Consider the following 27250-nt stretch of genomic DNA (forward strand, 5'->3'; position numbering starts at 1 on the left):
GCATGCACATTTCCCCTAGAATCTGCGAGATTATGTATCTGGAATTCTTTATGGTTACGGCTAAAGTGGCGAGTAAGGCAAGTAATGGCGGGTGAAAGCAAGTTTGATATTTGACGTATTATGTCGACTTTGCTTATACGGTGTTTTTCCCGTACAGAACAAAGTAGACAACGATATGTCGCCTTTGGCGACGACCCGTACGGGCAGCCCCGCAACCGTAGCCGTAGAATATCTCCGATACATAATCTCGCTAATCTTTTCGAGGGAAAATTTTGAAATCGAGGTATTTTTAATTTGTACACAAACTCGACTTCCAAGCTCGAAGGGCTAGACTCGAGAAATGGAGCCACTTATTTCCCATCCAGAACGCCCGCGCGTGGTTTTTACAAAGTAAAATCTAAGGCGAGATTTCAAAGGATTCAGTCATCAAAAACAAAGAAACCGCTAAATACACAACCCGTCGTCATGATTGCGGTGCGTTCTAGGCGCGTTCTGGATGGGAAATAAGTGGCTCCACTTTTGCTTGCCTTGGGAAAGGTTAGAGATTCTACTCTAGCCCTCCGGGCTATAAACTCAATGGAGTTAGTTCATCTAATGTTCCCAGCTAACCCAAATAGAGACTTATAGTATACGCATGCGTAATTTTGCGTTCTTTTAAACTACTTGTAGTTAATTCCCGTGACAAAAGAAGAATGAATCTGTTGTTGAATCTGTTGGAATCAGGGTTGTGGACGGCGAAATATGTCGTTCTTTGATAGTTAGGGTTAGGGTTTGTCGTTCTTTTTGTCGCTTTTTAATAGTTATTTGTCGTTCTTTTTAGATGGTCTGGAAACGTCAGATGAACAGTCTCTTTGGTTTGTATATTCGGTTTCAATATAGATAGAAATAAAGAAATGAAAAGTGATGTATAGAACGCCCTTGGTAAAAATTGATCTTTCCTTCTAAATGAAAATTTCAAATACTAAATACAAACCTCGTAAAGTATACAATATTTACAATTAACTCAATTGGGCTCTTCCATAAAAAAGTTGAATATGGATGGGGGGCGGAGGATATAACATTTTTTTGGAAATTTACCCCCGAATATTGTGAATTTTGAACCCCCGGACAACAGATCTCACCCCCGGACAAGCATCAGTTGACCCCCCGGACATTCAAAATCACCCCTAATCAGATCAAGCTCCCCCTAAAGCAAGGCAAATTTTGCAGATTTTTAACCACCCCAGGACAAAATATCTAATATATCCTCCACCCCATTCTACATTGAGAGCTTTTAAACTTTTTTTTGCAAAACCGACTGTTTAGCATAAAGGAGCTTGATAGGAATTGAAGAACTCCAAACTTGTTAAAACAATACCCCTTAATCCCAATTACGCTGAATAAACGAGGTTAAGTTTTGGCTATGAATAAAGCCTAAGAATTATTAATATTCATGACTTAATCTCTTATACGGAAACACCCGAAAAACACCGGGCGTTTGCCACCAGTTTTTAATTTACACAATGAAACTAGTAGCAAACGCCCGGTGTTTTTCGTGTGTTTCCGTATAATAGATTACGTCATGAATATCAAGAATATATTAAAAAAGAATCGCAGTCTCAGATTTCAAATTTGTCAGTTTTTTTATATAAAATGTGTCGTTCTTTTCGTCTATTTTCAGCAAGTATGCAGGATTCTTTTGACCAAATCCACTAAATCCACCAAATCCGCCAAATTAAGTTCCCGCCAAATTTGTTTCCTTTAAGGTATACAAAAGACTCTGCTACATACCATAGTTGTAAAGTCCAAAAAAACGTAATTTTCACTATTTGAATATGCTTTGCATCTCGCATCTTCAAATGAAACTTTTTTCCACCCTTTTTATATAAGGTGAAAAAGAACGGCAACAAAATGGAAAACGAAAGTGTTTTAACGAAAAACATATTCTTACCAAAGCCATCATCAACAGATGTTCCACCTATATCCAGAGACTCAGCATATTGCATTATCAACCAGCATCAACAAATGTATACAAAGGTACAAAATAGTACGATGATTTTTAAAGATTGACCGTCAGTACACATACCACTATTCACTAGTAGAAAATGTTGGAATAATGAAAAATATTTTTGAAGTCAGTTCACTTCTTTTTCATTTTCTTTTTCTTATTCTTCGTTTTCTTCCCTCCGACGCCGGCAGCGTTGCTTCGTTTCATCGACGCGTTGTTTTGTTGCTCTAGCAACGTCGTCAAGTGTCCTTGATCAGCTAGCATTCCCAAGAAAGTCGCCACGAACGGCTCGTAATTATGCTGACGTCTGCAATCATCAATCTAGAAACGAAGAGAATAATATGATCAATGGTCTGATTCATGATATTCATGACGTAATGTTTTCTGCAGAAACACCCACGGTTTTCGCCAGTAATGACAAATTTCGAACAATCCTTCTATAGGCTTCTATACACGTTTTTTTTAAGAAACACACTTTTAAGAAACATGAGGCTCAGAATGCCTAACAACTAAGAAACATCTGAGAAACATGCTGAGGCTGAGAATGAGAAAATTAATTCGGGTTTTTAGGAACCTTCCAATCAAAACAAATGTTTTTTTTTCTTTGCATGAAAAATAGGCTGATTATGTCAAAAAGTTTAAGAAAATGTAAGAAGCATTTAAGGCTCAAAAGGCCGATTTCTTAAGAAACATTGAGGCTGCTTGGTAAAACTAGTTTCTTAAAAAAAACGTGTAGAAAGCATAAATTTATAACATAAATATAGAATTTATAGAATTTTTGACTGAAGATCGTGACGAAAAGTTGCGTGAATCTTCGAGCGAGTATCAAACAATTCTAATCTCAACTATTGTAAATTTACCCCTACTAGGAGCCAAGGCAAGGGGTAGATAATATTACGTCATCAACATTATGAATATTATTGTGGGTGTAAAAGCCTGGGTAATTTATTGCCCATTCTGATCTCATTAAAGGAAAGGACATCACTCGACGTATCAACATCATTATAAAAACACAGGCCTGGAAGGCTTTTGTCTCCTTTTTTTGTTAACGGACGGAGCTTACGTACGAAAATGGATTTATTTTGCAAACTTTTTGATCACGTGATTAGCAAATAGAACAATCCAAAGAGGAGATTTTAGTAACGTGATCAAATGATACAAATCACAAGTTGTCTTTTGTTTGTAACAAAAGAAAATTGAACAAAAAGCTAAAACAATACATTGCCAGACCTGGGTTTTTTATGATGACTATGGTATCAATCTGCTTACACAACATTCTTAAACATTAGAAAGAACAACTTTCTCCCTCCCTCGCGCCCGGGGGTGGGCACTCGATTGAAAAACGACCATACGTGAGGCCCAAAATTAGGCCATTGAAATCGGAAATTTGAAATCGAGCAAAATTTGAGCAAATTTCAATGAACACATGATACTTTTATTGACCTACCTGGTTATCAAAACTAATCAATGAACATTGAAACAATGAAACACATAAGACATAAGACAAAAAATGGTCCGATTCTCGCAATTCTAGACCCTTACAGTGCACTTTGGGAAGCTTGGAAATATACCCTTAAGGGCCGCATGTATGGTAGGTCATTTACCTTGAGTGCCCCTCTCCCCCACGGGCTTGCACCGCGCGAGTACAAATGTTGAGAAATTCTACTCTATATTCTGCTTTGTCAGCATAAGAGACGCACCACCTTACTAAAAAAAATAATATCTTTACAACTAGTTTCCCGAAAAAAATGATTTTTCCCTGCAAGGAGCCTCTCCCCCAGCGGAACATAAATCAACATTATGGGTCGTGGAAAAGGTTCGCATGCGAAAGATTCGTACACAAATGATCTAGAAGAAGATATTGTTGAAGCCATTGAGGTTCAAGCCCGAATGGCTAGAGGCGAAACTTTAACCCTTCTCAGGCAAGAGAAATTGAAGCCACTTATTTCCCATCCAAATGCGCATAGAACGCGCCGTAACCATGACGACGGATTGTATCTAGCGGTTCCTTTGTTTTGGAGAACTACATTTTTTGAAATCTAGCGATAGATTTTAGTTTCAATCTGGCGTTGGTGCAACAACTACGCGCGGGCGTTCATTTCCCATCTAAGAGTCTCGCCTCTAGTCCTTCGGGCTTGAAACTCAACGGTTGAAGCACCATCCTTACAAGTCACCAAAGAGCGTTTAACAAAGGAATGAGATGAAAATTTTTATAAAATGTAAAATCAAAAGTTCTGCTTCGTAGAAGTTTAATAGACCTGCGAAATATATTGCTATAAAATAAAAATAAGAATCGACCAGAACAAAACGTTGGTTACATACCTTATATTTCTCTATCTTTTCAAGTTCTTCTTTATAAGCAGTGTTCAATTTTTTGTACTGATCATCCAGGCTTTGAAGACTCTTTTGCAGGTCCTAAAACGGGAAAATCAAAGTGGTCTAAGCGATGGTCGAAAGGTCAAGACATCAGCGCCTGAAATCATAGGGGTTTCCAGTTCAAATACCCGCTTCTTCCACTGTTCCGTTCAGCTTATATAGACTGTCGAACGTTCTAACCGCACTGAGTTCAACGTCAGTGTTTCCTATCATTCGTAGGTCCAATTGTAAAATTGCTAAAAGTAACCAATATCGAATCGGACCATTTTTTTAATTTCCAGCCTGGCCCAAAGTTTTAGCCTCGTTGAGAGGCTAAAAAATTGTGACCACGCCCTAAAAAGTTAAAACTTTGAAAATATGAAAAAGCACCCGCATGGATTCGCCCAAGGATCAAGTGTACAAAATTTCAGCCTAATCGGACCATTTTTTGAAGTCTCCAGCCTGCCCCCTCCACAGTTTTTACCGCCTCGTTTTGAGGCTAAAACTCGTCCCCAGGCCCCAAAAATCTAAATTAAAAAAAAATTAAAACAACACCCCCAAATATTCACCCAAAAGAACAAGTTTTCAACATTTCAGCCAAATCTAACCAGTTTTTGAAGTCTCCAGGCTGTCGTAAAGTTTTGTGACATGATAAAAGACAAATATCGTAAAGGTACGAGTGATAAAAAAATAGCAATATACCGGTAAAGTGATTTGGTCCTGGTGTTTCAGCAAGTCCTCCAAGCAAAGCTTCTCAATTTTTTGTTCTTGGTCCAAAAGACTTTTCACATCAATTTCAGCGAATTTTGCTTGAGCTGGGTCTTTGAAAACGAATAAAAATAAAATAGTAATAGAAATCATCCTTATGATCCGTTTGAAATTAGATAGAATTTTGAGACTTTTCAAAGTTGTATTCAACGAAAAAGATCGATACCATCAAATAGAGCATGAAATTCTGAACAAAAAAGTATACTACAACAAGTCTTGTACTCAAACATATAAAAAAATCCATAGGGTTTTGAACTTCAATTCTGTCAGAGTAAACTTGACGTGAAATTTTGTCTAAAACGTGCTCTCGGGTACCTATTAGCGGGGGGGGGGGGTGGAATAATAATAATACAGCAGAGTTTGGGCAAAAGAGGGAACTTTCAAAAAGATTTTCCCAAAAATCAATAAGCAGGGGGGTTAAAATAAGAATGTCCTGGGTGGAAAATTTTCGAAAAATTAATTATTAGGTATTAGGTACCCGAGAGTATATGGCGCCCTACTATAAGCCAGGTATATATATCTCTCTCCGTTGCATACCAGCAAAAAAGATTTTTCTAATGCGTACAAATGCGTTGACGATAATACAGTACAGCCATAAAAAGCCATACATAGAGGTGGACGAACCTTTTCAAGTCAAAAAAATATTTAACATGTGTGAATACCCCCTGGAAAATGGCAAAATTTGCAAAAATACCCTTGGAGATTCTTTTCATACCTTAAAGTGAGGGTGGACGAGGTAAAATCAGTCTTTACCACTGGAAATTTTAGAAATTTTTTTTACCTCTTTGCAAAAATGAAAAAACACCCCCTGGAAATTTTTCTCGGATTACCCTCTGGAAATGTTCGTGTCCACCTTTGTATGGATATAAAATGGAATGACCCAATGACCGCATAACAAGCTGAATTTACTTTTTTTACTTATCCAGAACCTTGGTTTTCATCCTTATTCATAAAGCGTCGGTCGGTAGTAAAATCTCAGACATATATGAGTAGTAAAAGGATTTTCACGAATTTTTACATACCACCACCCAGACTCTTGGAAGAGGTATTTTACTACCCTAGTAGTAAAAGTTTTTGGGACAATTTGTCATGGTTGCTTTTCGGACTGATTTTACAAAAAAAAGCTAAAAAATGACACATTTTTCACTTAGTGCAAATATTAATGTTTTGCCCTTAGAATTAAAGTTTTTTTCTATATTGACAAAAAATTTCGAGAATTATTTGTTTGCAGCAAACAACTTTCCAACAGAAAATTTTTTCAAATTATAAAAATTTTCAGATTTTTTTCAGAAAATCTTCCAAAAAATTAAAAGAATTACAAAAATAGCTAAAATTTGCTAATTTAACCAGTTTTAACTACTCAGGTAGTAAATTTTTTTCAACATTTAACACCAATTTTAGTATTTATTTTGCCGAGAATGAAAAGGCCATCCATGGTATAATCTAGGCTCCCTCTGATTTGTTTCTTTCATTAGACAGTTCGCATTCTTTGCGCGCAGTTTAAAATATTTCTGTTGTAATGCCTACTTTTTCTTAAAACTCGCTTAAGGCAGTACTATCTCAGCCTATAAAGCTTATTGGCTCTACTACCTGTTAGCCTAACTCTTAATATTAGGTTTATTTTTGACCTGATGTGATATGATACTCTTAGGTTCCAAAGAAACGGATATAGGGGAACCCAAGAGTAGCCCGATAAGGGTATTGGCGGAAGAAGTACACGCTTTTTTAACACACTTTAAAGAAACATGAGGCTGAGAATGCCTAAAAACTAAGAAACATCTAAGAAACATGCTGAGGCTGAGAATGAGAAAATAACATTTTCCATTTGGTTTTTTTTTAAGAAGCAAAATTTAAGAAACATTAGGCTGATTATGTCAAAAAGTTTAGAAACATGTAAGAAGCATTTAAGAATCAAAAGGCTGATTTCTTCAGAAACATTGAGGCTGCTTGGTAAAACAAGTTTCTTAAAAAAAACGTGTAGATCAATTCGCCATTCAGAACTTGTGTGCTGCATCACCTTGAAAAGGTTCATTTCATGTGACCAAGTGTATCTAGGATCTACAGCCATAAAATCTAAGAGGTTTTTGATGTTTAGTTAAGTTACGTAATTTCCGTCATTTGGCTCTTCCAGAAAAAAATTGTATATGGGGGGTGGTGGATATAACAATTTTCAGTGATTTACCCCCCGGACAAAGTGACTTTTGACCCCCGGACAACGGGTTTCACCCCCCGGAAAAGCATCAGCTGACCCCCCGGACAACAGAAATTACCCCCGGACAGAGCAAAATTACCCGGACAAGGTAAATTTTGACGAATTTTTGCTACCCCCTCGGACAATATATCCTCCACCTGGGGTGTACGAACATTTTCTGGAAGAGCCCATTATAGAAACAAACGTTCGAATCTGTAGAGGCAATCCCTTACGCAAATTGAGCGTTTTCTTCTAAAATGGCGGAACTAACGCAACATAGTAAAGTACAAAAGTCCTCTATAGATAGCCCTCCCAGGAAAAGAAATACCTTAAGGGAAGAAATTTAGGCAGATTTGGCGATCAGATCAAGTTCTGCCCAAATTAATTTTTTTCTGCCATCCGCCAAATTAATTTTTTTTCTTTTTATGTCTGATTTTTCACAAGTTACCCCCGATATCAATGTTTTCACCCTAAACAATTTCGGATTTAAAAAATCCGTCATCCTAAATTAAATACTCGCCAAAATTAGCTTTTTCCCTGATCCGCCAAATTAATTTCCCTACAAAAAAACTTTTTCAGCCATCCGCCAAATTAAATTCCCGCCAAAATTTCTTCCTTTAAGGAGGTATTTCACTAACCTTGTTCCAATGATGTCATCCGTTCAACACTTTGTTCTTGTTGCTCAACACCTTCACTTTGTTGAGACTGACTTTCTTCATCGACTTTTTCAGTTTTAATTTGCAGTGTACTGATAGAATCTTCTTTTTCTTTAGATTCTGTAGACTCAACATTTTCCAAAATCCCGATTTCCATATCGGATTTCGACGGCTCGTTTTCAATCTCTGTTTCGGTTTTCGGGGCATCTTCCTCCTCAATTTTTAAGTCTTTCGTCGAGTCCTTTTTAGGAGACTCTTCGCCTTTCACGTAAACCCAGGGCGATTTTCCTCTCAAAATGGATTTTATCCGATAGCTCTCAATATCGGAATCACCATCAGAATCGGATAACGGATGAGTAACCGATTCAGTTCCGGTTATCGTAGAAACGTTTGAAAAATTGTCTGGTGATAATGGAGACTCGTCACTGAACGAAACCGATTTCTTATTCCGTTTTCCCGATTTTGACTTTTTCGGGAACGGGTGAAGCGGATCGGATTCTTTAAGGCTCGCATCGTTTGTAAGTGGATTTATAACAAAACTTTCCTTGTCTGCAAGCTAAAAGAGTAAAAAAAATTCGAAACATAATCATGAGAGGTTTTTCATGTTGTTTTTTTTAGTTATGAGTATCTTCCGCCATTATGGAAAAAATCGTTCGATTTGCGCAAAGGCCGGTCTTCACTTGCGCGCGCTGCAATCGCACGTTACGTAATAAACATGTAGCGTGCGCTCGAAAAAAAAGTTGAACACATTTCAACCTTTTTCAACCGTTACGTCAGATCGCGCCAATGGAATTGCTTCACTTTTATTTTGACCAATAGCGTGGAAGCATTGCTCGAAAAAGTGCAATCGAAGCGCGCGCAAGTGGAGACCGGCCTTAAAGGTTCGACTCTACAGATTCCAACGATCGCACTTTTTCTAGCTTCAACCTTCCATGCTATTGGTCAAAAGAAAAATGAAGCAATTCCATTGGCGCGATCTGACGTAACGGTTGAAAAAAGTTAAAATGTTTTTTTTTTCAAGCAGAAAAGATTGAAGCACAAAAGTGTGATCGCAGCGAGTGCAAGTGGAGACCGGCCTTAATAGAGGAAATTATGTAATTTAACAAAGCGTTAAACCTCGTTACTCGATAATTCACTTTTCATATCAAAGCTTAAGAAAAGACACAAAGACAACAAGGGCGTGAATATAACGATAATTACCCCCTCAATTATTGCCCCAACAACATTATTGTATGCACTTATCGGGGAAAAAAATGTCGGGGTTTTAATTAGTCGGGGAAAAATTTTGTTGGTGAAAAATTTCGTCCCTAGAGGCTTTTTCGTCACTATTCCCGGACCAAAATTTTAAATTCGTCACTTTGCCCCGACCGAATTTCCAATTTAGTCACTTCCACCAGACTAAATTGTCCAAATGAAATGGTTTCCTTCACTAGCTCGAAAAAAGATCTTATAATTCGACGTTTAAAGCACTAATTTCTGTAATTAAGGGTGTAAAAACTTGGATTTAATTTTTGGTTGGAGTATAAAATTTTGGATAAAAGTTTCGGTCAGGGATAAAAAAATCGGGTAAAAGTTTTGGTCGGGTGATAAAAAGTCGGGGAAAATTTTCGTCCAAATTTTCGTCACTTTCCCCCGACATCCCCCCCCTGATAAGGTATTACAGTGAATGATTTTTTCGTAGGTAAGAATGGTAAGAAGTGTCATTCTACCCGAGATAGGTAACCATATTTTGTGAATAATCTTGGTCCCCTTTTCTTGAAAACAATGAAACCTATTGTTAAGAAATTCACACTTTAGTTTGTGCGAATTATATTTATAAAGTAGAGAATGCCACTTACATTTTTGAAGCCTTCGATCAGCACTTTCCTATAAAAATTTAGGGAAATCTTTTTATTAATGGCTCATTAAAGTCATACTAGCATTTACCCCGTCGCACGCCGGTTAAGCTGTAGCTGAACACACTAAAAGTCCTTTGGCTGTTGAAGCTGGCTTAAAAAACGATCAAAAGAAAAAAAAAACGTCTTCAAACAAAGTTTGAAGATCTCTTTCTCGCTTCGCATTAAATACGCCGTCCAGTTCTCGACAATTTGAAAAAATTCTATGTCATGATAAAGAGGAGTGAAATTTAGAAATTACAATTCTTCAAGAAAAAGCGGGGAAGCCACAAAGAATAGTGCAACTCTTTGTTTTTATCAGATTAAAAAAAAAATAAGTCAATTCTAAATTGCTTTTTTAAAACCCTTGTCATAACAAAGGGACGGGCAACCTTAGGTAGAAATTAAAAATACTAAGTGTAGATCGATGGGCCTTAAATTTCAAAACAAAGGCAGAATAAAGTCTAAACCAGGTTCTATCCGATCTATCAATCAAAACAAACTTATCGAGAACAAAAATATTGCTTGCGAAAACGAAAGTGACACACATTAAAACAGACATACAGACTACGGCTATTAATATATAGACTATTCCTGTAGGCATTCTAAGTTGAGACATTTTCAGGCCAGTACAAAATATCAAAACTACTAAGTATAATGATCTAGTGAGCTAAACAATTCTGAAGAATCTTTCTGTTTATTACATTTCGGTATTAATTTTAGCAACCAAGGGCTAGATAGATAGATAGATAGATATAGTCCGTCGATATTTTACGTGGATAGCACAGTAATCTAGGACTTTTAGACAGTCTTCCGATTGTTTACACGGGGTCCACGGCCAGCCAGCTCGGCTATCTATGAACTGAACGGAACATTGGAAGGAGCGGGGATTCGAACCACGAATCCCTGGTTTGAGACGCTGACGCCTTTGATCACTTGGCCATCCGGCTACTTAAAGTCACAATGTCTGAGATTTCCGATTTGACAGCAAAAAAGCAAAAAGTAAAGCAATAAAACTTACTTGTTATGTCTCAAAATATCGATTTTATCTTTGAAGAGATGTCTTTGCTCGGGTACGACAGCCATCAAGTTATATCGAATGTCGTGAGAAAGTTCCCTGCAATAGAAATTAAGAAAGCTACTTTAATCAGATTATTTTTTTCGCAAGATCTAATGATTTAATTCGGCGATTTCGGCAAATTTTTCTGCCAATCTCGCAAAAATAAATACCGTGTTACTTGGAACGTTTATTAATTTTTTTTTGTATTTTTGGAAGGGGCGTTTATTCGAGAGGGGGAGGTAGGCGTTTAAAAACTTGATTCAAGTTCTTCAAAAAGATGACTTTTTTGTTTGTTATTCTAAGTGTATGTATGTATAATATTTGGAAATTCTGTTACTCGAACAGCAAGTAGGAGAAAGAAACCGTTCGAGCAATTGAAACTCTACTACATTTCCTTATCATCTTATTACACGGCTTTTATAAGAACAAACTATATAAGATCATAAGACTTCCATGGCAAAAATGTTAAGAACAAGTTAAGAAAATTTTAAGGCTTTGCGAACTCCAAAAAGACCTGGTTTCTTAAGAAAACGGTCAAAAAATGGGGAAAATAAGAACATGTTGAGAACATTATTAGGCTTAAAATATAAAAAAAATTATGAACATCCGAAGGCTTCAAAAATTTTGGATGTTCTTATAAAAAAAAACGTGTATCTTATTGACAAACCCTCCAGTGGCGAAAGCGATTCGATCTTGAATAACTCTTCGTGCTTTATCCGTCCAATTTTCGTTGTCCAACCACGGTCCTGGAAATTAAAGATATAGATAAAGATATACCCTCCGATGCATTCGGGTTGGGTCCTACCCACAATGGAGTAGGAATCACAGCGCAAGCAGACATTGCAACTCTGCAGATGCGAGCTGCCGAGCCATGGTGTATACCACGATACTCAAACTACACAGGAGAACGGATGTCCTCGTAGGTGTAGAACCTCCTAAGTGTCTTAGCACACCACAATGTCTGGAATATCTACTCATACTCTTGTATCAGAGTTGTGGTACCCAATTCCCCTCACATGGCATGGGTTGACCCAGGCGAAGGAGCATTCACTTGCCAAGTGAATCGTAGTGCCACGGTGGGTATTGAACTCAGGCCTCCCGGACAGAAGTCAAGCACGATAACCACTATACAACTACGCCCGGTCCTGGAAATTAAGCACGATAGAATAATGATTTAGGCTAGAAATGAAATCTCAAACGTTTGCCAGACATGAGATGAAAGTAAAACTCACCTTAATGACGCTCTACTTTTTTACGTTACATACTTCAATAAACTCCTGTTGATATATAACATTTTGGCTGTCTTATTCGATTTCTTATTCGATTTCTAGCTTGAATAGGCTTTTAGGACGGAATTATAAATTCTAGTTCTCGATTTTCCGTTCCCTCAAATTTTAGAATTTGAAGTTTTTCTTACTTGACTCTATACACGCTTTTTTTTATAAGGATACACTTTATAAGAATGTCCATGATGAAAATGGCCACAAAACTATGCTAAGAATATCACCATCATGGAATTTTGCTGCTAAAGCTAAGAATGCCATTTTAAGAGCATTTTAAATTATAAATTATCAATATCCCCAAGTTAGGCTCACTCCTTATACAAAAATGCCATTTTATATTGAGACGTATGTACTAAATAAATGTTAAATCTAGTATGCTTTCCCCAAAAAAGTTAAGAATATCCATGGTGAAATGGATTTACACCATTCTTATAAAAAAAGCGTGTATTCGATATTGAACTCGTGTTTATACCAATGAGAGAAACCCATAGATTTATAAAGCTTAAAGGGCTAGATGTCGGGCTTTAAGCCATCGCAGGTAAAAAAGTGAAGATCCGAAAAAATATTGTTGCTGTTGTTTCTGAAAACTGCTGAAGCTGCTGATTGGTCAATCGCTGAAATTATATTGTAATGTCACGTGACTTAGGTAGGATTTCCTACCTAACCACGACTTAGGTAGGATTTCCTACCTAACCACGGCACACCTTTCAGCGAAAGCTTTACATCTAGCTATTCGGGCTTTATAAATCTATGAATACACCACGGAAACTGGTGTATTCATCCACGGTCCATTATTTGATAAAAAATAAAGTGCAAGCATCGCTCGGTTAAAGTTTTTCCCCAATAACTATTTTTGAAAATTACATGTTTTTTTAACAAAAATACCCAAAAATTTTGAAACCTACGGATTTTCTTAACTAACTAATGTTCTTAAAATCTTTATCATTGTAGTAAGTGTTTTTTGAGCGATATCTTGAGACATTTGGGGTTAAGAGTCCGTGAAGTCGTAAACTGCCTTCAACTTGTTCTTACAATGTTTTATTTTATTTTTTATTTGCCTGCGAGGGGTTAGGGAGAGTGGGTTTTCAGCTTATAACTTTCGATAGCGATCTTCTTTTGGCAAAAGATATTTAGGGTGGTATAATATCATGAATAGATTGAACATACTAAAATTCGAGGGGATTTTGTTCGACAGAACTTAAGAAACGCTCAAAAAAACAACTTTCCCTAAGGAAACGCAGGCAAAAACGGGTTTGTTTACCTACAGAGATCAAACGGTGGAGAGCATCAAAATAATGCGCGTACATTGGTCTTACGAATTATGGGAAAGGTATTTTCAATCTAGAATAAAATTTCTGAAAACGCAGAACAATGTATATTCTGATCGGTAAAATTAAAGATGTCGCTGTTGGGGAAGTTTGACAATAATTGGAGTCAGCTCCCGTTTGGAACTTGTTGATAATGTTCAAACTGAAAAATTGATTGAAAAATTACAATTATAAAATAAACTAGAGAAATTGATCTTAGAAAATTGACAAAATTAATTGATATTTTTGGATAATTGAATATAATGACTAATTGAGTGAATATTGACAGGAATTGAATGCACTAAATGAACTTAAATTTGACTATTAACCCTTTCCGTGCCGATGTCGTATATATCCGATATGCAAATTTTCACTCTACTTGCCAATGTCGGATATATACGACATCAAATTTTTTTACCTAATTGCCGAGGCCTTTAAAAAAGAGGGAGCTCTATTTGCCGAGAAATCAGCTTTTAGGAAAATGGTTTTCTTATTTTGCCGTATATATCCGACATAAAAAAATCCAAATAGTAATAGTGATAGTATATATTAAGTGCTCAAAAGATTTATTTCAGGTTTATTTAAGTCTATCATAAAATATAAAACAAATGACAAATACAAATGTCAAACATTGGCAAATAGGAATAAAATATCCTTGTCGTATATATACGACATGCGGCAACACGAGTTAAAATTTGCATGTCGTATATATACGACATCGGCAAATCAGGTTACTAGAAAAAATTACCCCTCGGCAAATGGATTGGGGTACAAAAACAAGGTAACGGCACGCAAAGGGTTAAAAAACATGCCTAAAAATGACCTAGACTAGTGTCCAGACCAAAACCGGACCCAACCTATATGTGCATGAAAAGGAGGCACAAAAGGCAAACAAGAAAGGCACAAAAGGCAAACAAAAAAAGCACAAAAGGCAAAGAAGCAAACAAAGAGGCAAACGTAGCGGATAGCCACATGCCAAATTTGAAGGCAAGTGAATCTCTAGTACATAGAAATGATCGATATAAAAGATAGAACTTGAAATTTAAATTCTAAAACTTGTGTATAAAACACAACATCTTCATGGATATCCAAGCTCAAATTTTAGAAAAAACTAAATTTACCTCAACATACTCCCTAGAGAATGAAAGTGCAAACCCATGTTTCCAAAACTTTCCTAGCCAACCCAAGAAAGCAAAACAGAAAATAATAAAAGCAGCCTATACAAGATCTAAAAACCATTTAAAACATCCAAAGATTACACCAGAGTCCATGAACAAGTTTGCATGCATTATCATGACCAACCATGAAACCATGTTTTCTTGGAAAATGAACTTGACTCTGTTTTTTTTTTCTTTTTTTCATGTTTTCATGTAACAGAAAGCTCTATCTTCACTAGCAAGTGGAGGACTATCCTATTTTTGCTTTAGAATTGCTCCGCGCCGTGTATATTGGTCCTTACGGCTTTAGCGAAGTGAGCACAAGCAAGCAGACTGCATTCTCATCTGGAGAGTGCAAATCGCTCTAGGGAGACCAGGCTGTAAACCAGAACATAAAATATCAAAAACTAGACTGTGAAATAGTTTACAGCCTGGATATCCAGGCTACATACATCCTTCTTGTGTGAGTGTCAAAATTGAATGATGAGTTGAATTGAAAATGGTAAAAAATTGAAATAATATCTAGCGAAAATTTCCTAAAAACAAACATGTAGTAGCAAACCTTTGAAAATCAGAGAAGTCAACTTACTGGGGGCAGTGGGACTGAAAGTGTTAACAAGCGTAATGCTATGCTGCACGGGAGAATGGGAAAACCACGTGCCTGGTGGGTTTAGAATCACAAAATCCGGGAAGGGTTTGCAAATAAATGTTATACACTCAATAAAAGAAAGCACAAAAGATGAGTTAAAAAACTGATAAGATCTCATTAAACTGGTACACGCTTTTTTTTATAAGAATACACTTTATAAGAATGTCCATGATGAAAATGGCCAAAAAATTAAGAATATGCTAAGAATATCACCATCATGGAATTCTGCTACTCAAGCCAAGAATGTCATTTTTAGAGCATATTAAATTTGCTAATTAAATTACCCCCAAGTAATAAGAATGCTGTAAGAATATTTTAGGATGAGTTTCTAAAAAAAAGTTAAGAATATCCATGATGAAATGCATTTACACCATTCTTATAAAAAAGCGTGTATTTACTTCGAGAGACCAAATGCACTTTTCCAGAAAGAAATTTTACCCCCAGTGTTGAGGATATTGATTCTTCGAAGTATCGCACCCCCCTGGATATCCTACTTTATTAGCTTGTCAAAGTAAAACCAATTTTCTCCGTCTATGTGAGAGTGTGGAACATATAAAGTAGTCAGAGATAACACATCATCTTTCTATGAATATTTTGGCCAACTGGCCTTTTTCAACATAAAGATTTATTAGTAAAAACCCCCTCGATATCCACTCTTAAAAAAATACTCAACCCCCGGGATATTGTCAAGGGGAGAACGGGGATTGTCTCTAGAATAACAATGAATTTGTATTCGGGATCGAATCTGGAACCCAACGCTGGCATAGTGTCCTCCCCCCCCCCCTTTATAAAGGGGGGGGGGATTCTGATTTTGGCCCTTTTTTTAAAGTATGGGGGAAAATGAAAAATTTGAAATTTGCCGGGGGAAAATAAAGAGGGGGGAAACCATAAATTTAGGAGATTTTGACTGGGGGAACTTCACTGATCTCAAGGTGATCTTGTTGCAAAACCTGTTTAAGCAATAAAATCAGCAAATCTTTTGGGATAAACCAACTTTTCAATACAATTTCATTTTTCCAGCACTTTCAAGGCTATTTTTTCAAGCTTTCCAAAATTTCAAACTTGATTTAAGGCATTTTTATGTTAACCATATGGGGAACCGCAAAATCTTCAAATAGCTGGGAGAATTCAAAAAAGAGGGGGGAATGGAGAAAAATTTTGATTTTTAGTGGGGGGAACCAACCCAGGAGGACACTATGGCTGGAAGAAGGGGAGAGCCTTTTGGGCATTGTAGAATTCAGGGCACAAGCATAAACTGACACTAGATGTAGTTAGCGACAAATCCGTTGTTGACTTCTTCAGTAATTAAAACATAACAATTAGCGATTGAAAATGTATTCAAATACAATGTTTCCGCCTTCGAGATCATTGAACGATCGATCGACTTAGAATGTCGAGAGATGCCTGTAGCTTCCTCGCAGCTCAATACAAAGGCCATCTCTCAATCGACTCATGGGCAACGTTCCTCGTTCCCGTACAAAACCAAAGTCTACATTCTTCCTCGATACGATCGTTAAGCTTTGCAAGCTCTTCACTCTGCCAGCCCAAACACAGAAGTGTTTAATTTCATTCACTAAGCATCATATAATTAAATGCTGAATAAGATGGCTATAGAGTTGGTTACTATAGCAATAGTTATAAAATGGTATATCATAAGTTCACCATGACAATATCCTCTCTTATAAAGATGCTTACCCCTTGATATCGTATTTTTTACTTGAAAAGACATTTTACCTCCTGGATATCCGCTCTCTTGTAGATATTTATCCCCTGGATATCCACATTCGAACAAAAATCGTTCACCCCTTAGATATCCGATATCCTTAACAGGGGCGCACGGAGTATTTCTGGAAAAGCCCAATTCTAGTTCCCAGTGATCGTCAAAAGTTACTCAACTTCCAATCTCTTTATTTTCATGGACAAAATCAAAAACATGAACGAAAAAACCGACAAAAAGCAAAAAAAACAACCATTTGAAGAAGCAAAACAAAAAACATTCACTCTCACCTCCTGCTCAGATGACGATGACCAAAACCGTCTAAAATGCCGAAACTGCCACCGCATGGTACACTACGAGTGCACACAATTACCGCTTTACCAGCTGCAAATCTTTGCCAACACTTATAACGAACAATATCTATGTCAGAATTGCGTGCGGATAACACGATCTCTAATGAGTAAAATAGGCGAGAACTCGTATCATATGATGCAGAGGGAGATTGAGAAGAAGGACGACGTCACTAAAAAGCTCAAAAACCAGCTAGCCAAGAACCGCGCCTTAAGAACGATATCGAAAGCATCTTAACCAATAAGATGGCTGACTTTGAAATAAAAACCAAGCAGATTATAAAAGAAGAAATAAAGCTAACGACGAAAATACGTAGAAAAAAACATCAGAAAAAACATACGCTGAAATAACTAAGAAAAACAAGGATAATTTCAAATCAGCAGTGAGAGAACACCAACAAGAAAAAAAGAATGAAGAAAGAGACATCGAATCAAGAAAACGAAACATTATTATACATGGAATGGTGGAATTAGACGTAGATAAGAAAGAGGAACAACAGGGACAAGACAAAATAGATATTGAAGGTATACTAGGTAACATTGGCGTCCAAGAAATCAAACCGTCCCACCATCGCATTGGACAAAACAGAAAAGGGCTACAATGGCGTCCAATCAAGTTGATCTTAAAAAGTATGGAGGAAAAAAAAAACGGATAATGCAAAATCTGCATAAGCTGAAATGATTCAAGGAAATTGGTGGCTTTAGCATTACAGACGACTTCACCATCAACGAAAGAAAAATTATTAAAGATATGTGCCGAAAAACAAAGAAAATTAATGTAGAAAATGATGATTTCGTTTGGCATGTAAGAGGAAGCCCTAGAACAAAGCTTCGCCTAGTTCGAAAACCTAGGACAAAGACCAAAACAACGTCTTCTCTGTCCATATCTTCTGACGACTGGACGACAGATGAAGAATTAGACAATATCTATAAATCTAAATTATTTCGTAGAGGTCGCTAGACCTGGGAAATATAAAACGATAAAATTTGAAAAAAAAATGCGAAAATACAATAAGAATAGACCCGAATATTGATAAAGACCCAAAGATCACAACAAAATAATCCACTGCTATTAAACATCCAGTATCGAAAGGAGTTTGACTGATCCTCCCTTCAAAGACATCGAAACAAGCTCGTTTCATTGTTTGCTTTTGAAATTGATGAATTGCACCACACACTCGAAAGACTGACGCAACACCAAATACAGCAATCGTAATATATTTGATCATTTGTTTATTTTTTAAGACCGGGTCTTCGTTTTCTCGCTTTAAAACTAAACACACGGTATAAAGCCTGTAGATGAACAAAACAATGGCAAAAATAGCAATAACAATATCTTTTGCAATAATCCACCAAGTTGAAGTCGAGATGATATATTTTTCAATGTAGAAATATTCAAATATTAGTTCATAGCCATCTTGAAAAATCAAGCCCAACGCACATAAATCAGATTTGAGTTCATCTATTGATCGTTTTTTCGAATCTTTAAACCATATCTTCATTGTAAACATCATAAAACAAACTTTCAAAAAATAGCCGAAAGTGAGAACTAAACCCATGAGGAATCTTGCAGAACTTTTGCGATCTATTGCAGGATCTATCAGATTTCCATTGGAATATTTGAAGAACATCATGATATCCAGAAAAATGTCCACTAAATCCCAGAGAAGTAAGAATATAATCGATAGGACCATTGTGAAGAAAGCGTATATTTTTTTTACTCTTGTATTTTTTATGGTGACTGAACAGACGTGAACCTCAAAATTACCTTCACAATGATTCTGCCATTCCTTGTAAAGGTGATTAGCAATATAATAAGAATATCCTATCGCATAGAAGACCAACGTTACAAAGTTAATGCAAAGTAAAACAACTGGAATTTTGTCTCCTGATGGTTCATCCCAGAGCATGAATAATCCACAAAAGGACTTATTTCCATCCGTTATAAAAGCAAGTTCATGGCAAAAAGTTGTGTTCGATGTCGGTGGTGGCGGCGCAGCAGTTCTGCCTAATGATTCATAAAAATAACTTGAACCCCGACTCATGCTTATTATGATCTGAGAGCGGTTCAGGTATAGGAGACTATTGATAGTCAATCTCCCCTTTTAAAGCCTCTTCTATACTCTGCACTTACGACAGTAAATTAGAGGCGTCTGTTACATTGGATAAGGTCTTATATTCCTTTTATAGACCTGGTGTAATAATACAATACAAATTGGTCGAGCAGAAAAAATCTTTTATCAACAATAATGACAGCAAAGCTTTTACGTCACCTCTTTTGTACTTTTGTCTATGTGTGGAAAAATAACATTATTAATTTCAAAAATTCCTATCTAGAGTTACCAGATACTTCAAAGAGTAAACAATGCAAAAATGCAAGTTTGGACGCTATAAAATCATGACATTTTATGTCAAAATGAAGAAGTGTCAAAATACATGCAGGGTTGCTACATGTTTGGCAGGTTGAAAATTCCAGACTTTTTGTTCTCAAAGTCATATTTTTCTAGACTTTTGACATGAAAATGTCAAAAATTTTCCAAACATTTTGGCAAAATACCCAATATTTTCCATACATTTTATCCACTAGGAAGGTTTTCAGTTTTTCCTTAACGTTCATTTGATTGAATGCCAGATTGATGAATACAACGCACGGAATGAGAAGTATCAGAATGAATATGATTGAAATCTTTGCTTGCGAGCGAAGCAAGTAGAATTTTTTTGGAATTTCATAGTTATACCAGGATAAAATTTTCCAATTTAAGGTTTACTAGACTCCATTCAGGAGTATTTCCTTCAAATTCAATATTATCCAGACAGGTATACCAATTCCAGACTTCCACCTAATTCCAGACATTTCTGGCAGACGTAGCAACCTTGACATGAATTTACAGGGACAAAGGTTATATTACTTATATAAGTAATCAAAGTTGTATGGGACCTTAACACTTAAGATAATTTGGTCAAAAATGAAAACCCGGTTAAAAAATGAATCTGTCTTACCACTTACCTTTCCAAAAGGCAATAAATTTCCTATTCCTATTGGTGTTATAATTAATAAGAGCTCCTCTTTATTTTATAATCACGTGAGCATCAATTCTTCATTCTAGTTGGAAGTTTGTTTCTTGATGGAGAATATTTGGTGTGATTTTTTTGCACACCTGCGTGTCTTGGCAAAAGAGTTTGTGCCTTTGAAAAAATCATACCTTTGAGTCTAGGAAGGTGAAAGACACAAGTTGGAACTTTAAAATAGGAGCCCTCTACGTGTTTCAAAGTGGGGACCTATGTGGGAACTGAAAGTGGAACCCCTACTTGGAACCAAAATGGGACCCTGTGACCGTCGTGCAGTGGTAGAGCATCCAGCTACGATTCGCAAGGTTGTGGGTTCAACCCCCAGCCGGGTCATACCAAAGATTCCCAAAATGGAACTTGATGCCTCTCTGCTTGATGCTCAGCAATTAAGAGAAGGATCAAGGGTAAGTGGAGCAATCCAGGGAGAAAGAGTGGCGCCCTCCCCTACCTCCACTACCTTCGGGTAGATAGCTATCGAAGGAAGAGTCTGACTGCATTCGCAGACTTACTTACTTACTTACTACTTGAGACCATGAGTTAAACGTAAAATGACATTGAAAAGCGGTAGAGACATGAGTGAATGTCAAATTGAAGAGATCTTTTGAAGCGGTCTATGTGCAAAGAGAGGGCGATACGACAGCCCATATCAGGTAAACAAAATGTATCGTATCTCTTTTTACTGAGCATGTACAGGAAATTTGATCTGTTTGTTTGATGGAGGTCAGATAGAAAGAAACGACCACTCAGTTGGCAAATCAAACACGTTATTTACAGACCGACATTACAAAATAACATGTTTGCATTTGGAAATATTCCATTCGATTTGGGTTCTTAGAAGAGATGAAAGGATAACAGTCGTCATCAGTTTTATCTTTAGGAGTGTGTTGAGTGGAAGGCGACGACGTCCTTGAGTTAACAAGTGGAACCAAAATAGTTAAAACCAAACGCATATTGATAAGCAAAAAAAATCAACATACACGAAGAAAAAGAACAGTAGGCTTCGGTGACCAAAAAAATTTAAAACAAGTTGAGAACATTTTAAGGCTTTATGGATTCTAAAACGCCCAATTTCTTAGAATTTGCACAATAATTCGAACAAAATGGTGAAATTAAGAACATTTTAAGAACACTTTTAGGCTTTAAACTTAAAATTTTTAAGAATATCCGAAGGCTTTAAAAGTTTTGGATGTTATTATAAAAGAAACATGTACAGTCACTTGATCAAACTCATGAATACGTTTTCTTTTTAGCATTAAAGGTGGAAATTCAAAAAGCTCCTTCATTTTCATTTCCATGATTAAGATTTAAGATTCGCCTTTAATATTGGATGACCCGAGAAAACTTTCGGACCTTAAGTCATTGAGGAGGTGAGAGAGGTGAGAGTCCTTTCGATGAATGGAATAGGCCATATCTGGATTCACTGTAAAAAAAAGTTTGCGACCGCAGTCGAGGGCGACCCGAAGGCTCCTTTTTGTATAGCTGTCTACACGAAGGTAGGGGAGGGCGCCACTCCTTTCCCTGGATTTTTCACTTACCCTTGATCCATCTTTAGTTGCTGAGCATCAAGCAGAGAGGCATCAAGTACCATTTTGGGAATCTTTGGTATGACCCGGCTGGGGATCGAACCCACAACTATGCGCACCGTAGCTGGATGCTCTACCTTCATGCTACGGTCGCTAATTTTAGGATAGGGAAATCACGAACACGTATGGGGAGCACAAATTTGTACGAACTAAGGAAATGCGAGCATCCCCGAAATTGATTTTGATATATATACTCTCTGACGGGAGTTTTATACACAATACAAATCCCCTATAAAAAATCAAACCTAAAAAAAACCCAAAGATTGTGTGAACGAAAGAAATTAAAACGTACTAAACACTTTTTCTTTAAATAAATGATACTAATAATGTCCGTGCATAAAGGCTAATTAGACTCTCTCGCAAAACAACACTCTTGTAAAGGTCACTTGACTAAAACTCGTGATTTATGTGGTTTTCTTAGAATCAAGTGGACATTTCAAAACTTTTTTGTACTATCATTTTCATGATTTTGATACGCTTTGAACTGTCGTCAATTTGTTTACATTAGATATTTGTGATTTTTTATTTGTTTCCATCTAGTCTGATGATGGTGATTATGTTGTTTTCTTGAAATCAAGTGGACATTTCAAAACTTTTTTGTACTGTTGATGCGCTTGAACTGTCGTCAATTTTTTAGTTTTTTTATTTGTTTCCATCTAGTCTGATGATGGTGATTATCTTGTTTTCTTGAAATCAAATGGACATTTCAAAACTTTTTTGTACTATCATTTTCACGATTTTGATACGCTTTGATTTTGATAGGCGCTGTGGTATTAGTGGTCATTTACCTTGGTTGCTGCACAGGCGACTGAGGTTCGATTCCCACTCGCAGCGGTTCACTCGGCAAGTGAATGAACCTTCGCCCGGGTCAACCCATGCCATGTGAGGGGAATTGAGTTGTCAGTTCAAGGTGCTGACGGGACGCTAATTGAAAGCGTCTATTGTTGCGAAAATGGGCCTCTAAAACTCCTGCGACTCAACCAAATAGAAATAGAAATGGAACTGTCGTCAATTTGTTTACATTAGAAATTTGTGATTTTTATTTGGTTAAAATACACTTTCATTTATAAGCATTACGTTTATAAGCATATTAAGGCTCAAATTCGGCAAAAAATAAGCATAATGCTAATCATACCTCCAAGCTGAAATGTAAAAAAATTTGTGCAGCTTTCAGGGTGGCCACGCTTATTTAAGATGAACAATCCAGCTCTTTTGGTCAAAAACATCCTTTTTTCCAGGTATTTTGAGCTGAAAAATGTACCTTTTTCCAGCATTCACCAAAAAATCTGTACTTTTTTCCAGCTATAAGCGAGTGCAAAATTATTACCATTGGATACCCCTTTAAAACCTACAAAAAATAGAGATACCCTCTATCTGAAAATTTAGGTAGGATTTTAGGCTGAAACTTTTCGTGTTGAAAGTACGCTGTCTATGGTTCCTACAAAATGGTTTTTCTCCAATAACTTTTTATATAATAGTCCTTTTGGTCTCAAATTTTGAACAGATGCACTACAAAGTAACTAATGTTGCAATTAGATCATTGGGACCTAAATATTTTCAAGACTGTATGTTAGAATCAAAATACACCTTAAAACCTAAATTAGAACTTTGAGGGCCTTAAGATTTCTCTGGGGTCTAACCATGTAAAAGAAAATGATTTTTTTACCTGCCATAAATATAGGTACCAAAAAAGTATAGGTTTTATGACCCTAAAATACAATTGTGTAATCTCTAGATCCGAGAAACTAAAAATTTCGATAACTTCGAATTTTATAACACTTTGCGATAAGTGAAATTCTCAAAATTAGTTTTTTTTATGATTATGATTAAGTACATTTTAAGAGGTTGTAAAAAAGTGAACTGAACATTATTAAATTAAGTTTGGTGGCTAAGAGAGCCCGAAGTGCAACTTTGTAGATTTAATTGCTCTCCTTCACTGTGATTTAAAGTACAGTGTACAAGGAGCAAACTGGGTGAAGAGGGAAAGTCAGAAAAAGTTATGAAGTCTTCTGAATGAAAAGATTCGATTCAAAATTGGAAAATTGGGTTAGTCAAGAAAAACTATCAAAAACTTAAACTATCAAAAAAACTTTTCCAGTTTTTCCAGCTTTCCTCTTTGGAAAGTGTACCTATTTCCCGTTTTTCCAGCTAATTTTCTGAAAAAGGCCATTTTTCCAGTTTTTCCAGGTTTTCCAGCATGCGTAGCCACCCAACGCTGATCTTTTAGGGCTGCTTTTAAAGCAGTTTGCACTTTCTTAGACCACAAAGATTTTTTGCCGCGGTGAAAAATTTCAAAGAAAACTTACATTCTTTGAGTCGAATCAATGTTCCGACTTAAAAATACAAAATTATCTTGAACCCAAAGAAACTCAATCGAAGTTTAAAAGCATATTAATACGCATAAATTAAAATGAGATTTTGCTAAGCATACATATTGAGCCTCGACCCGATTTTCCCGTATGCTTATATAAAAAAAAAGAGTATACCGCATTAACAATTGTATGTATAAAGAACTACATTATCGGCCAAAACTTAGTCGGCCTAAGTGACTAAGTTTTGGCTTGTTGACTAAAATCAGGGCCGACTAAAAATTTGGGCCAAATTAAAAGTCTAAGCTTTCCTTATTTTCCAGTATTTCCAGCTTTCTCCTATTTTCCATCTGCTTGTAAATTTAGAAATGACCCAAATTTTTAGTCGGTCTTAATTATTAGTCCGCCCTTTAATGACCAAATTTTGACGAGGTGACTAAAATTTGGGCCGACTAATAATTAAGGCCGACTAAGTTTTGGCCGATAAGGTACCACATATCATTCATATTATAACATCTTATTATAAAAATGAAGAACCTTTGAACGCTTTGAGTTTGAAAGAAAAATACACGCTTTTTTATAAGAATATCTTCTATAAGAAAATCTGGGTGAAAATCGGCAAAATCGTAAGAATACCCTAAGAATACCCTCTAGGATGAATTTCACAGAATTTGATAAGAATACAGTCATTTTGTATTTGGTCAACGAAAAAAACTGCTTCCTTTGTTAAAGATAAATTGAAGCTTTGAGGAAGAAATGTAATTTTAACCCAAATGACAAATGTGTGAACAAAAGTCCAAAACTCTCAAATTGACCATTTCTCATGTTTGAAAAAAAGTCAAGTCTAAAATAGAATAGAATACGTTAAGAATATTTCACCCTCAATTTTGGCACTTTCTTAAGAATACTTGACCCTCATCCAAAGTACACTATTCTTATAAAAAAAGCGTGTACATCATTAAAAGAATTTCTATAATTCGTAACAAAAGTTGAAGCAGAATTGAAAAGGGCGGAAACATTGAAAGAGATAAAGAGTCTTCAAACTGGCTAGACTTTCCTTTTCTAGTAATTTTTAGTAGCCTGGTGCTCACAAGTCTATCCTTAAAGGCTTTGTTTTTACATAAGTGTTCCCGTTTCATGTCAGACACATCATTTCATAATGGGACGTTGTCCGCAAGCAAAAAATGGTCTTCTTTTCCTTTTTCTGACCAATCTTGCTCCACATTCTTGTCAATCCAATGTGAAAAAGCTTGTAAATTAAAATTGATGAGTATAAAGCAAACGATATTACTCTTATTTAAAAACAAAACCTTTAAAGGAAAGAAATCTTTATCTCTCTTATAGAATGAAGATACATAAAAAGCCGACCGTCTAAATTAGGTCTATTACAAGAAACTCTCACCATGATCTATAGGGTGTGCCTTCAAGCCATCCAGTTCGAGAAGGCGTCCTTTGTACGGTATGTAACTAACATAATGAAAAGCTTCCATTGAGCGGACAGCTGTCAGATTCTTTGTACGGTCTGTGCTCCAACGTTGCTCAGCCCTAAACAACAACAAAAATACTTACCTTATCGGCCAAAACTTAGTCAGCCCTAAGTGACTAAATTTTGGCTTGGTGATTGAGCTAAAAGAGTAATTAGAGCTAAGATGTAATCTTAGTGTTATCTTGCAGTGCTGCAACTTAGCACTAAGTTATCTTGCAGTGCTGCAACTTAGCACTAAGTTATCTTGCTAAGTTGCAGCACTGCAAGATAACTTAGTGCTAAGTTGCAGCACTGCAAGATAACACTTTGCTAAGTTGCAGCGCTGCAAGATAACTTAGTGCTAAATTGCAGTGCTGAAATATAACACATTACTTTTTTCTGAGCGAGTTTTTGGATTTTTACGCTCCATCTTTTTTTTGCTATTAAAATTTGAGGTGAAATTAAAAAAAAAATTCGTTTCGGTTATTAGCGTCCTTTTTTTTAAACGCATCATTTAAAAAAAGTGATTCAAGCCATGGCACTAAGGAGCCACCGTACTTTTTAGTACGGGCAATTTTCAAGTTTTAAAAGATCATTTTAGAGCAAAACAAGATTCGCACAAATGCGACTAAATATTTCCCCTTACACTTGCAGATGGACTGCCTGATCGAAAAAAAAAAACGTTTCAACTTGAGGCCGTCCAGGCTTGCGCACCGCACTGGGCTCGACTTTAGTAACTTTCGAATTATTTATTACCGTATTTAAAGGTCTGATTGTAGCAGTTTAAGATTTTGAAAAAAATGAAAACTCAACCCCAGGCCCAAAAATCAAAATTTTCAAAAAAGAAATATGGTTTGTCTCTTAGCCAATCAGATTGCTTATATTTTTCAAGTTCAGGAAAGGAAAACAAAATTCGAGTTATGGAGCCAAAAAAGGGGAACATTCGATATATGGAGGTTTTTTTATAAGAGTTTGTTAGGAGATTTTCATGCTGCCAACGAATTTGTTCGAGTTAAGGAGACGTTCGAGTAATAGAGGTTCGAGTTATTGAGACTCTACTGTATTTAAAAAAGTAAGCTCATCTCCAGGATAAAGAGATGCCTTGGAGTTTTTACAACATGCTTAACTGATTGGTTATTTTCAAACAATAGGGATGACGCGTTCTTTAGAAAAAGTAATAAAATCGTTTGTCTCAACATTTAACGACCAACAGAGTCATCAAAGAACTTGTAAAAACTCCAGCCTGACTCAGGATAAGATGATAAAAACTTCGGGCATTACGATACGCTTACAAAAAAGTGTAGACTAAAGAAATAGAAAAAAGGGCTCGGTACTGAAAGGGTTATTTTATTTTATTTTATTTATTTTCCGATTTATTTAACGTTGGTGTTACATAGTTATAATTAAATACTAATTTATACCAACTATTGACAAAAATGATTATATGAAAAGATAATTTCAATAAAACTA

The 27250-nt window shown here is 36.2% G+C and overlaps 1 protein-coding gene across 1 annotated transcript in view; it reads right to left on the bottom strand.

Annotated features, from left to right (window-relative positions):
- Positions 1 to 1625: 1625 nt before the first annotated feature.
- LOC136800937 (ubiquitin carboxyl-terminal hydrolase BAP1-like) overlaps positions 1626 to 27250 on the bottom strand; it is a 43340-nt gene continuing 17715 nt past the window's right edge. The window contains exons 6-13 of the mRNA XM_067057549.1: positions 25718 to 25860; positions 11559 to 11637; positions 10853 to 10948; positions 9796 to 9823; positions 7940 to 8513; positions 5045 to 5163; positions 4310 to 4402; positions 1626 to 2308 (exon numbers count right to left, since the gene is read on the bottom strand). Coding sequence (XP_066913650.1) covers positions 2120 to 2308; positions 4310 to 4402; positions 5045 to 5163; positions 7940 to 8513; positions 9796 to 9823; positions 10853 to 10948; positions 11559 to 11637; positions 25718 to 25860 — 1321 coding nt within the window. The 3' untranslated portion in view covers positions 1626 to 2119. The remainder of the gene's footprint in view (positions 2309 to 4309; positions 4403 to 5044; positions 5164 to 7939; positions 8514 to 9795; positions 9824 to 10852; positions 10949 to 11558; positions 11638 to 25717; positions 25861 to 27250) is intronic.

The sequence above is a fragment of the Clytia hemisphaerica genome, unplaced genomic scaffold, assembly GCF_902728285.1.
Source record: "Clytia hemisphaerica strain Z4C2 unplaced genomic scaffold, Clytia hemisphaerica genome assembly, whole genome shotgun sequence".
NCBI classification, from domain to species: domain Eukaryota; kingdom Metazoa; phylum Cnidaria; class Hydrozoa; order Leptothecata; family Clytiidae; genus Clytia; species Clytia hemisphaerica.